The sequence below is a fragment of the Thalassophryne amazonica genome, chromosome 20, assembly GCF_902500255.1.
Source record: "Thalassophryne amazonica chromosome 20, fThaAma1.1, whole genome shotgun sequence".
NCBI lineage: Eukaryota > Metazoa > Chordata > Actinopteri > Batrachoidiformes > Batrachoididae > Thalassophryne > Thalassophryne amazonica.
Window position 1 is genome coordinate 14,500,794 of NC_047122.1, and position 13,968 is coordinate 14,514,761.

Sequence of the window (13,968 nt, forward strand, 5' to 3'; positions counted from 1 at the left end):
GGAACAAAAAATAAGTAAATGCATTCATGAACGTGGAGGTGGCTACAAACTTTCATATCCATTTTCATCCGTTTTTAAGATACTTGTATGAGCCTGCAGAAAAACCAAACATGACACCTTTAAATATGTCAAGCAAACCAACACATTGAGCAGAGATTTTACACGTGATACGAGGCCCCCAGATCAGCCTTGTGCATGTTGCACACATATTTCCTCTGAGCGCTCCCTCTTTTGAATCATAAAATGAAGTGAGCACATCGTGCATCACTCCCTCGCCGTCTGCCTGTGGACCTGCTCGATGTTGAACTTTAACCTTAACCCTTTTGAACTAAGATGCATCTGTGCAAATGAATATGGAACCAATTACTGCCTGGAAACCAGCCATGTTTACAGCTGAAGCTGTACTCACACAAATGTCTAACAGCATGATTTTTAAGAGGGGGTGTTGTTACCTTTATACTTCTCTCTGACGTTCTCATAGGCTTGCACATAGTCTTGCTCCTCTGGCAGTCTCTGTGCTGGGTCAAACATGGGGATGGACATGGTCTAGATGCACCTTCCTCCTCTAAACTCTCTCTTGAATTTTACACACAGCACTCGTCCTCTGCAGCTGCACTCAGCGTCCTGCTGGTTGTCTGTGTGTCCACCTATCAGTGTGTTACCACCTTCTTCCTCACTCAGTATTCCCTCTAAAGTTGCGGATTTCATTCCAGACCACCACTCCTCTACCACTACTCCCCTTCTGGGTTTGAGAAATACCCACACATGCACATGTCAGACCCTCCCCTTAAAGCGATAGATACCAGCGGAAGAAGAGATTCCACAAGCGCACAGTCACTCCACAGGCCAACTCCACCCCAGACAGGCACACATGGCTACATCCATGAGAAAACAAATGACAGAGCTGTGTGCACTTACTCAAATTCACACTGCAGGACAAACTGGAGCAAAGCCCGTCGTATTCACAGCTTACAGTGCCCCCCACTCTTCCACAAAATAACATCACATTCCCAAAACTGAGTGAGGTCAGACTGTTAACGTTTAGTTCCAAAGAACCACTGCACTTCAGTGCAGGAAACAACCACGTTTTTACTCTGAATGTGCTGCAGAACAAGACGAGACTTAAATACTAAGTTAGTGCCCAACAGATATATTGGTTGGCTGATGATGTCAGTCAGTATGAGTCTTTCTCCAACAAATTTGTATCAGCGTGATTTTTGCCAATATTTAAAAAAAAAAACTATTTTATTGAATAAATGATGCAGAGAAACACTGCTGGAAATGGCGTCATTACATTGTTTGTCCCACAGAGAGTGCTCGGATGGTATTGTTTATAATATTGTCAAACATGGCTGGGACCCCATCACCCCTTGGTCAAATTAGCTACAAGACACTGAGGCAAAAGGACCAGTGCCATTCATTTTCAATCAGAGTGGGTAATTTACAGTGAGGTTTTGAACCAGTTAGTGGAAAGAAAATGAGAACCAAAAAGTTTTGGTATTTTGCTAGGAATGAAAATGAAACCAGATATTTGATGTGTTTTATTTATGTTCCTGAACAAAATCTTTATTTTAAAATAAAGGTCACTGGTTCTTCATTCTTGAAAAGGTTTCCATTTACAACGACCCGGTGTGGTTCACTTCCTGTCATTCACTTATTTTGGTTGTTGTTGGCAGGACATAGCACCCTATCTGTTGTGTGGGCCGCTGAAGAGGAGGTACTGCTGGACCACCACCACCAGATGGCGCCCTGCTTGAAGTGCGGGCTTCAAGCACGAGAGGGCATCATAGCAACCGGGAGTGACAGCTGTCACCAGTCATCAGCACCAGCTGTTACTCATTCACATCATACCACCATCACCATAAAGGCCGGACTGCAACTCCACCTCCCCGCCGAGAAATCAGCTACCTTGGAGGTAATTTTCTCTGCTGAACTAAACCCTGACTTATAGTCGGAACTTATTTGCAGCCGTTTTCCTGTGGTGTTGCCTTATCTGAGGGATTGGTGTTTGGTGTGATCAGTGACGGCTTCGCTTCACACTCCAACCAGATAAGTGGTTAGACAGGAGCTGCACGAGTGTGTGATTGGAGGTGGAGGTGCTCCCTCCCAAAAGAACACAGACGGTGGAATTACTGAGTGTGCGAACTCACACTCATCAAAACTGTTTCTGTTCTCTGCCAGCAGTACCCGGTCTGACAGCTGGAGACGGTGGCCACCTGGGGCTCCAGGACGTGGCGGCTCCGGTGTTCTTCAGATCCGTTGACGGTGAAGGCTGTGTGGGATCCGGCTCGGTTCTAGACGGACGTCTCCTATCCTCAAGCCTGCCCACACGTCACTCAACATTTAATTGTCTGTGGTACCAAAACTGTGTTTGTCTGTATTCCGTTGTGCACTTCACAACATTAAATTGTTACTGTTTGGCTTATCCATTGTCTGTTCATTTAGCGCCCCCTGTTGTGGGTCCGTGTTCCTACAACTTCACAACACTATCCTGTCTTTCATGCTGGGAAGTACACCCTGAGCACACAAGCATCAAGGGACTTCTTTAAAAACACTGAGTCTATTGGCATTATTATGCTTTTTTCTTTTGGAATTTGGAATTTATTTTTGAGAAGACAGATGCGTGAAAACCATGTGTAAAAACCTCCTGTGTGCAACATATGTACAATATTGGTTTCCAATTAATTCCCAGTGCAATATCATAGTTATACTTGCTGTTCACTCCTATATTTGGTATTAAATATGGTAATTTTGGCTTTTATTTCATTTTAATAGGTTATTTTTGTAGTTTTTTTTAATAAACCCAGAAATCACAATGTATAATAATAATAATAATATAATAATAACAATAATAATAAAACCTGTCCACCATAGCCAAGACCAAAGAGCTGTGTTGGGAAAGTGTAGTGACACGGACCCACAACAGGGGGCGCAAATGAACGGTCAATAGATGAGCCAAAATATAACAATTTAATGTTGTGAATGTGCACAACGAACATACAGACAATCACAGAATATCATAACAGTCAATACACAGAGGTGACGTGTGGGCAGGCTCGAGGATAGAAGACGTCTGTCCTGAGAAGAGCCGGAACCACACGATTTCCGCCGCCCCAGAACATGGTGAATACTGGAGCCGCCAAGTCCCGAATTCCCAGGTGATCACCGTCCCCGACTGTCGGATCTGGTACTGCTGGCGAAGAACAAAGACAGTCAAGTGTGGGTGTGTGTACACCCAGTAACAACAACGGTGGGAATGCCACCTCCACCTCTCACTCAACACGTTGCAGTGGTCTCAGAGGAAAAGGAGCGCCGTCATGCACAGCCTCCACCAAAACGACCGGTTCTCCTGCAAACACTCACAATCACAGATTTATAAATCTCAAAAAAAAAGGCTGAGAGTAGTACCTCCTATGAAGTATGATATCTCGGCAACGAGGTGGAGATGACGTCTGGTCTTTATGGAGTGAGATGATGTTGAGTAGATGGGTGACAGCTGTCAAGAGGTAATGAGCGACAGCTGTCACCCCCGGCTGTGTCCATGGCGGCAGCGCCCTCTCGTGCCTGAAGCCCGCACTTCAGGCAGGGCGCCCTCTGGTGGTGGGACAGCAGTACCTCCTCTTCTGGCGGCCCACACAACAGGACCCCACCCTCAATGGGCGCCTCCTGGCGCCCGACCAGGTTTGTCGGGGTGTCGGCGGTAGAAGTCGGCCAGGAGGGCTGGATCCAGGATGAAGCTCCTCTTCACCCAGGAGCGTTCTTCGGGTCCATACCCCTCCCAATCCACCAAGTACTGGAAACCCCGACCCATCCGACGGACGTCCAGGAGCCGGCGCACCGTCCAAGCCGGCTCCCCGTCGATGATCCGAGCAGGAGGCGGCGCCGGTCCGGGAGCACAGAGGGGTGAGGTGTGGTGAGGTTTGATGCGGGACACGTGGAAAACCGGATGGATCCGCAGTGAAGCCGGGAGTTGATGCTTCACTGCGGCAGGACTGAGGACTTTGAGGATCCTGAAGGGGCCAATGTACCTGTCCTGAAGTTTTGGGGAGTCCACCTGGAGGGGGATATCCTTTGTGGAAAGCCACACCTCCTGCCTGGGCTGGTAAGCAGGGGCCGGGGATCGCCGGCGGTCTGCATGGGTCTTCGCCCTCGTCCGGGCCTTCAACAAGGCAGAACGGGCGGAGCGCCACACCCGACGGCACTTCCGCAGGTGGGCCTGGACCGAGGGCACACCGACCTCTCCCTCCACCACGGGAAACAACGGGGGCTGATACCCCAAACACACCTCAAATGGGGAGAGGCCGGTGGCAGAAGACACCTGGCTGTTATGCGCATACTCGATCCAGGCCAGATGGTTACTCCAGGCCGTCGGGTGCGCGGATGTGACGCAGTGGAGGGTCTGTTCCAAGTCCTGGTTGGCCCGCTCTGCCTGTCCGTTCGTCTGTGGATGGTACCCGGACGAGAGGCTCACGGTGGCCCCCAGTTCCCTGCAGAAGCTCCTCCAGACGTGTGAGGAGAACTGGGGACCACGATCAGAGACGATGTCGGAGGGTATCCCATGCAGACGGACGACGTGGTGGACCAGGAGGTCTGCTGTCTCCTGGGCTGTTGGGAGCTTCGGGAGGGCCACGAAGTGGGCCGCCTTGGAGAATCGGTCCACTATCGTGAAGATGGTGGTGTTGCCCTGGGACGGCGGGAGGCCCGTGACGAAATCCAGGCCGATGTGGGACCAGGGGCGGTGAGGCACCGGCAGCGGCTGGAGGAGCCCTTGGGCCTTCTTATGTACTGCCTTGCCCCTGGCACAGGTGGTGCAGGCCTGGATATATTCCCGGACGTCGGCCTCCATAGATACCCACCAGAAGCGCTGCCGGACAACTGCCACGGTCCTTCGCACCCCTGGATGACAGGAGAGCTTGGAACCGTGACAGAAGTCCAAGACTGCAGCTCTGGCCTCTGGTGGGACGTACTGACGGTTCTTCAGACCGGTTCCAGGGTCCGGGCTCCGTGCCATGGCCTCCCGGACGGTCTTCTCCACGTCCCAGGTGAGGATGGCCACGATAGTGGACTCCGGAATGATGGGCTCCGGTGGATCCGACAGCTCTGTTTTGACTTCGTCTTCGTGTACCCGGGACAAGGCATCCGATCTCTGGTTCTTGGTCCCGGGGCGATAGGTGATCCGGAAGTCGAAACGCCCGAAGAACAGTGACCAGCGGGCTTGCCTGGGGTTCAGCCGCTTGGCGGTCCTGATATACTCCAGGTTCCGATGGTCAGTGAAAACCGTGAATGGCACAGACGCTCCCTCCAACAGGTGTCTCCACTCCTCAAGAGCCTCTTTCACCGCAAGGAGTTCTCGATTGCCGACGTCATAGTTCCGTTCAGCCGGGGTCAACCTGCGGGAAAAGTAGGCACACGGGTGAAGAACCTTATCGGTCTCTCCGCTCTGGGACAGCACGGCTCCTATCCCTGAGTCAGAGGCGTCCACTTCAACCATGAACTGGCGGCTAGGGTCGGGCTGCACCAAAACTGGCACAGTAGAGAACCGTCGTTTCAACTCCTTGAACGCGGCTTCGCACCGATCCGACCAGGTGAAGGGGACTTTTGGAGAGGTCAGGGCTGTCAGGGGGCTAACTACCTGACTGTAGCCCTTAATGAACCTCCTATAGAAATTAGCAAAGCCGAGGAACTGTTGCAGCTTCCTACGGCTTGTTGGTTGGGGCCAATCTCTCACCGCCCCAACCTTGGCCGGATCAGGGGCGACGGAGTTGGAGGAGATTATAAACCCCAGGAAGGACAAAGACGCGCGGTGAAACTCGCACTTCTCGCCCTTCACAAACAGTCGGTTCTCTAACAACCGCTGCAGGACCTGACGTACATGCTGGACATGGGTCTCAGGATCCGGAGAAAAGATGAGAATATCGTCCAGATATACGAAGACGAATAGGTGCAGGAAGTCCCGCAAGACGTCGTTAACCAAGGCTTGGAACGTCGCGGGGGCGTTGGTGAGGCCGAACGGCATGACCAGGTACTCAAAGTGACCTAACGGGGTGTTAAATGCCGTCTTCCATTCGTCTCCCTTCCGGATCCGAACCAGGTGATACGCATTCCTAAGATCCAGCTTAGTAAAGATTTTGGCTCCATGCAGGGGGGTGAACACGGAATCTAACAATGGCAACGGGTATCGGTTGCGAACCGTAATCTCATTCAGCCCCCTGTAATCAATACATGGACGAAGTCCGCCATCTTTCTTGCCCACAAAAAAGAAACCTGCCCCCATCGGGGAGGTGGAGTTCCGGATCAGCCCGGCAGCTAATGAGTCCCGGATGTAGGTCTCCATTGATTCGCGCTCAGGTCGTGAGAGGTTGTACAGCCTGCTGGACGGGAACTCAGCGCCTGGAACCAAATCAATGGCACAATCGTACGGACGGTGCGGGGGAAGGGCGAGTGCCAGATCCTTGCTGAAGACGTCAGCAAGATCGTGGTACTCAACCGGCACTGCCGTCAGATTGGGAGGGACTTTGACCTCCTCCTTAGCCTGTGAACCGGGAGGAACCGAGGATCCTAAACACCCCCGATGGCAGGTTTCGCTCCACTGAACCACCACCCCAGACGGCCAATCAATCCGGGGATTGTGCTTCAACATCCATGGGATGCCCAAAATCACGCGGGAGGTAGAAGGAGTCACAAAAAACTCAATCTCCTCCCGATGGTTTCCAGACACTACCAGAGTTACTGGTTGTGTCTTGTGTGTGAGTAAAGGGAGGAGGGTGCCATCTAGTGCCCGCACCTGCAATGGCGAAGGAAGCGCCACCAGAGGGAGCCCTACCTCCCTTGCCCATCTGCTGTCTAGCAGATTCCCTTCTGACCCCGTGTCCACCAGTGCTCGGGCTTGAAGGGTTAAATCCCCGCTCAGGATTGTGACTGGGAGTCGTGTGGCAATTTGTGTGTGTCTCACTTGAATGGTTTGACCCCTCCTTAGCCCAGTCTCTAAGGGCGGTTGTTGTCGTTTTGGCCGTTTGGGGCAGTTTCTCTGTGTGTGCTCAGTTGAGCTGCAGAGAAAACACTCTTCACGGATCAGCCTCCCCATTTTGGCCCTGTGCGTTTCCCTAACAACGTCAGCAGGGGGAGCTGTTGCCCCACAAAGCGCTGCGGCTGTGGAGCGTGGGGAGGGCGGCGCCTTATCGAACCCGGAAGGGAGAGGGGCGGCGCGTATCCGGTCACGTCCTTTGCCTCGCTCCCGACGGCGTTCCTCCAACCGATTGTCTAACCGTATAACGAGATCGATAAGCCCATCTAAATCCCGCGGTTCCTCCTTAGCTACCAGCTGCTCCTTCAGAACCAACGACAGTCCGTTTACGAAGGCGGCGCGGAGCGCAACGTTATTCCAGCCGGACCTCGCAGCCGCGATGCGGAAGTTGACTGCATAAGCGGCTGCGCTCTCGCGTCCCTGTCTCATTGACAGCAGCACAGTTGAAGCGGTCTCTCCTCTGTTAGGGTGATCAAACACTGTTCTGAACTCCCCCACAAACCCAGTGTATGCTGATAACAACCGTGAGTTCTGTTCCCAGAGCGCCGTAGCCCAGGCGCGTGCTTTACCCCGAAGCAGAGCAATCACATAAGCTATTTTACTAGCGTCTGACGCGTACATGACGGGACGTTGTGCGAAGACGAGCGAACACTGCATAAGAAAGTCCGCGCACGTCTCCACACAACCTCCGTACGGCTCAGGAGGGCTTATGTATGCTTCAGGGGATGGTGGGAGGGGTTGTTGAACCACCACTGGAACATTTATATCCTGCACAGGGTCGGCAGGAGGACGAGCTGCAGCAGCGCCCTGAGCGCTCGCCGCCATCTGTGCGGAGAGAGCCTCCACCCTGCGGTTCAGGAGGATGTTTTGCTCAGTCATTTGATCCAACCGAGCCGTAAAGGCGGTGAGAATGTGCTGCAGCTCACCAATCACGTCTCCTGCAGACGCCTGCGCTCCCTGCTCTCCCATTGGTCGTTCAACAGCCGGGTGACGCCCCTCGGAGTCCATGACGCTGGCCGAGATATCCTGTTGGGAAAGTGTAGTGACACAGACCCACAACAGGGGGCGCAAATGAACGGTCAATAGATGAGCCAAAATATAACAATTTAATGTTGTGAATGTGCACAACGAACATACAGACAATCACAGAATATCATAACAGTCAATACACAGAGGTGACGTGTGGGCAGGCTCGAGGATAGAAGACGTCTGTCCTGAGAAGAGCTGGAACCACATGATTTCCGCCGACCCAGAACATGGTGAATACTGGAGCCGCCAAGTCCTGAATTCCCAGGTGATCACCGTCCCCGACTGTCGGATCTGGTACTGCTGGCGAAGAACAAAGACAGTCAAGTGTGGGTGTGTGTACACCCAGTAACAACAACGGTGGGAATGCCACCTCCACCTCTCACTCAACACGTTGCAGTGGTCTCAGAGGAAAAGGAGCGCCGTCATGCACAGCCTCCACCAAAACGACCGGTTCTCCTGCAAACACTCACAATCACAGATTTATAAATCTCAAAAAAAAGGCTGAGAGTAGTACCTCCTATGAAGTATGATATCTCGGCAACGAGGTGGAGATGACGTCTGGTCTTTATGGAGTGAGATGATGTTGAGTAGATGGGTGACAGCTGTCAAGAGGTAATGAGCGACAGCTGTCACCCCCGGCTGTGTCCATGGCGGCAGCGCCCTCTCGTGCCTGAAGCCCGCACTTCAGGCAGGGCGCCCTCTGGTGGTGGGCCAGCAGTACCTCCTCTTCTGGCGGCCCACACAACAAGCTGTCTAAGGACACCAGGGACAAAACTGTAGACCTGCACAAGGCTGGGATGGACTACAGGACAACAGGCAAGCAGCTTGGTAGAAGACAACAACTGTTATGATTATTTATTAGAAAGTGGAAGGAACACAAGATGACTGTCAATCTCCCTCGGTCTGGGATTCCATGCAAGATCTCACTTTGTGGGGTAAGGATGATTCTGAGAAAGCTCAGAACTACACAGGAGGACCTGGTCAATGACCTGAAGAGCACTGGGACCACAGTCACAAAGATTACATTAGTAACACATGATGCTGTCATGGTTTAAAATCCTGCAGGGCAGCAAGGTCCCCCTGCTCAAGCCAGCACATGTCCAGGCCCGTCTGAAGTTCAACAGTGACCATCTGGATGATCCAGAGGAGGCATGGGAGAAGGTCATGTGGTCAGATGAGACCAGAATAGAGCTTTTTGGAATCAACTCCACTTACCACGTTTAGAGGATGAGAACAACCCCAAGAAAACCATCCCAACCGTGAAGCATGGGGGTGGAAACATCATACTCTGGGGGTGCTCTTCTGCAAAGGGGACAGGACGACTGCACCGTATTGAAGGGAGGATGGATGGGGTCACGTATTGTGAGATTTTGGCAAACAACCTCCTTCCCTCAGTAAGAGCATTGAAGATGGGTCATGGCTGGGTCTTCCAGCATGACAATGAAAGGAAGCCCAGCTCTCCACAATTTCTCTTATACTCACTCGACTGGTAAGCACTGAAAGCCGAGACAGGCATGTCCCAACTTGTCCTCTGGCACTCCGAAACGGAGGTGTTCCTTTGTCTTGCTTCATCAGCAAATCGGTCGTGACGCGCGAAGCCTCCACGCGGCTTTCCATGACAAAATCTCTTGTTAAAAGTGAAATCTGACGGAAAATGGCTGATGTCCAGCTCTTGTGATAACCAGAGAAATTGCACACGACGGTCCCGGCTCCACACATCCATCCGTTTAGAAATTATGTGGTGGTTTCTGCCTCTCGATGGTGGCTCGAAGCGCGGCGCGCCGTGCGCCATTGTGGGCCATCCTTAAAGCTGTAGTAACACTCCTTATTCTCTGTGAAGCCCGTAAAATTTTCACCGAAAGCCAGATAAATTTTTCAAATGGTTTCCAGCTGCCTGTCTCTAACAGTTTCTGAAAAAAGTCTGATGGAAAAAAAAGCCCAAATCATTCCGCCATTTCCTCGCAATGAAACAACGACGAGAGGGGTGGAGCAGTGCTCACTCAAAGCCTGCCCACAGGCAAATGACGCAACCGACAGGCGTGGAAAAACTCACACATGCGCACAAAGGTTCAAGCTTGGCTGACGTAAAAACATATGAATCAAATCCATATAGTTTTTGAAAAAAATAAAAAGGTCCATTACTTTTCTCACAGACCTCGTATACAGTGTTTTCAGTGTCCCCCAGCTGACACTGAATGTTATTAACTGGTTCAGGAACGATCATTTTTTTGTACTAACCTGATCATGAATGTCAATTTTTGGGGTGGAACCCAAAACCAGAAACCTTAAAATACCGTTTCTGTTCGCAATGAACCAATTGGAGAAAATAATCTGTTTCAAAACCCTGTTATACAGCCACAGTAGAAAAGTGTTTTCTATGCTAGCAGCTAGTCGTGGCAAAAATAGAAGCAAAGTCTATTTTATGCAAATGTTGAGCCATGGCAAATACCAATTCAAGTGAAGACAGTGTGACAGCAGCATGACATATGTTAGTTATATTTATAGTTATTTCAAACAATGTTTATGATTAAACTTTAAACCATCAAACCTCAATTACATTTCTTTGTCACAAGGGTTTGATAATGAATTGTTAGAAATCACTGCCAATTTTTTATGGATATACTGGCAGACATATCAGTATTATACGAGTGAAGCTCACTCATGGTGCACTGCATCCCAAACAGGAAGTGCCCAATTTTGAGTCCACAGTGAAACAGGAAATGTCAAATGTGTTTAACTTTGGAAAGTTTTTTTTAATTAACCTGTTCTTTGGTATGTTGTTTTTGCTGTTGTATTTAATCCACTGTCAGGTTTCTGTGTAACTTTTTGTTTGTCTTATTAAATAATTTAAAAAGTCAAATGTTAAACACTTCCTGCTTTGACAGTAAACAAGATCTCGTGGAATCTTGCGGATATTCAGTGGGAGGTTGAGACTGAAACAGGAAGCGCTAACGTGAGTCCACAGTGAAACAGGAAATGTCAAATGTTGAACACTTCCTGGCATGGGTGTAGCTGGGTTGCACTGGACTCCCTTGAAATCTGATTGGACACCCCAGGTGCCACCTGGATGATTGACATGTCACGGCCCCACACGTCTGGTTGAGAAGAGCCATCTTGAAATCGCTGTCACATATTGACTGTTAGTTCCCTCCTGTACAGTAGTTGGTGCTGTATTCCACAAAAAAAAAGTTCTAATCCACCTTAGGAGAAGAAGAAAAATGTTTGAGCCAGTTTTGAATTTGAACACATGGTCTGAATGACAGACTCCTAGTTACATTGGTGAGTAAACAGCTGTTTTCTAATGTCTAAAATTATTTTCCTTAAACTCAAACTGATAGCAAATCTCTACAACTTATAAAATTAAAAATGTATGAATTTAATTAAAAATATAAAATACAACTTCCTGATGGAGTGTTGTAAAGGAGGATTTTCTTAAAAAGAAGACCTGAAAGTTCAGCTAATTTGGCTATATTGTGCAGCCCTACTGTGAACGAGCTGAACAGTTTGAATATGAATTTACACCAACATAAAAAAAAAATGCTTAAAGTGGCAGGGGGCTATGAGCGCTGTAGTTGGGGGGTCTGGGGAGCATAAGCTGAATATTTTTAGCCATGCATATGCTCCCCAGAAGCATTTATTGAAAAAAGTTTGAAGGACCTAAATTACATGCTGAGGAATCTTCCAGGCATGTGAGATGCAAATAAAGAAAATGCTTAAAGGACATGTCGCACCAAAATCATAACAATTTAGATTTAGGCTGTTAGTGACCATCCAATGAACCACCAGGATTACTTTGTGCACTTCCGTGACCGGTTTCAAAGTATATGGCATTCACAGCAAATGGCTACGGAGACGTCCAAAAACAAAGTACTCATGAGTACTTGGGTTTTTCCGACAAGTGACGTAGCAATCAGAAGCGTCCCAGCGTGCACTTCAATGGAATGTAGCTGATAACGTTAAGGACGGAGTCACAGATTAATTCCAAAGTTGACAAAAGTGTGATGTTGTGTTATGATGACTTGTTTTTAAGTGACAACTGTTAATTGTGATGCAGTCATGGTAAAAGCTGCATCTCTGAGAAGGTTTCTGTGCACCTGCACGGTTCAACCTGGTCTCACAGCAAGTCGTGACTCAGCAGCACGTAATATACATTAATCTATTGGTTCATGGTATTGTGACAAAAAGCGCCTCATTTTTGTCACGGCAGCACAAATTCATTCTAATTCATTCCGTGATGGCTGCACGAAATTAAAAGTGAAGCAGGGGGGTCGGGGTGGTTATGGGTATGGTTGGGGGAAGGAGCAGGGTTAGGTTATGGTTAAGATTAGGATTGGGGGTAGGAGTAGGGTTAGTAATAGTGAGTTAAAAAAAAAACCCATCACGAAAATTTGACTCATTTCGTCACAGGAGCACGAAAAAAAAAAAAAACTGTGAGACTGGGCTGGCACAGCCATGAATCATAAACGCAGCCTGTCAGTAACAATCTCTGCTCCAGGTTCAACGTTGTGCACGATTAATTATGAGTGTTGTTATCAATAAAATCTAAAAAAGAATACATCTGCTGCAGGGGGGAAAAAACATCTTGGAGACATTCCTTTTCGCAGCGAGCTGAGAGGAGCAACGAGCAGCACACAGACACACACACACACACACACACACACACACACACACACACACACACACACACACACACACACACACACACACACACACACACACACACCAGCTCCTCAAAGCAAAAAAAAAAAAAAAAAAAGAAGAAGCTTACCACAAAACACAAAAGGGGTAAAATCCTGAACATACCAGGCTCACTGTGTTATATGTTTTCCAAATGTAAACTCCACACAAACAAAGAAGCACACGTGCCTGTGCCTGTGCGATCACCAGCTCCAGTTTTGCCTCTCTCACGATCGTGGCACATTAAATAATGTCCATTAACTCGAAGAAATAATGTTGTCTGTCTCTGCAAAAACAGAGGGTTCAGCTTTCTGTGATTTCCCTTTTCTCCGACTATCGTTTTCCACAATGTGTAGAATCAGTTTTGTACGCGCTGCATAAGTATTAATCACAGTTTAACTGGAGCGGGTCAGAAGTCTCACCGTGCACACATGCACGTGTTAACACTGTCTCATACTGCAGGGACTGTGAGTTTGCTCAGCTTTCAGGAAAAAAAGAATCTTAACAACCATGAAATGGAATGTGAAAAATGTTTCAACACTCCGAGTTGTTGCAACTTTTGCATGTTTTTTTTCCAAGCTTCCCACGCATCACCAAACTGAAAGCTCTGTACCACTTTTATGCTGTGAGGAAAAACAGAAACACTAAGGCTGTTCCACATCGCTTAAATACTGAGTGAATCTCACAGCCAGAGAGGTGGACACAAAATCAAAGGTCAGCTCAAAATACATCAGCCTATAACACAACAACACCAAAATGATCCAAATGTCAAGAAGCATCTTTTAGTTTAACAGAGCTGAAAGAAAAAAGGTCTAAGAGATCTGTGACTTCAGTTCAGGTGTAGAAAGACACATTTTCATCCACATAATACATTCACTTGACACCAGACAATATGACCGTTTAAATACCAGGTCAAAGTTCTCCACTGCCTTTTCTAAAATCTGCCTTTTGGCAGGTTTAATTTTTTTGTTCCCTTTTTATTCTCCTGATTAATTTGCATTTTATTTCATGTTCTTAAACACAACTCTAATCTGTGTGGACTCATTTACTTAATAGCTTATGAAAAACTTTCTATGTTGTTCTTATGCAACTTACCAAATTAAAAATATTAAATAAAAAGGTAGAAATACATTGAAGGCGATGCTATTCACATTCTATTTAATACAAAAAAAATGCAGCTGATTATACTGTATTTATAAAATACTCACAGAGGTAACCAAATATTTTAAAATATCTTT

At 48.4% G+C, this 13,968-nt stretch overlaps 1 protein-coding gene across 6 annotated transcripts in view; it reads right to left on the minus strand.

Annotated features, from left to right (window-relative positions):
* pleca (plectin a) overlaps positions 1-13,968 on the minus strand; it is a 281,468-nt gene that overhangs the window by 207,378 nt on the left and 60,122 nt on the right. Inside the window, exon 1 of one of the 6 annotated variants that reach the window (XM_034161220.1) lies at positions 453-691. The exons of the other annotated variants lie outside the window; for them this stretch is intronic. Coding sequence (XP_034017111.1) covers positions 453-543 — 91 coding nt within the window. The 5' untranslated portion in view covers positions 544-691. Of the gene's footprint in view, positions 1-452; positions 692-13,968 lie in introns of those variants that run through there. 6 annotated transcript variants of the gene reach the window in all.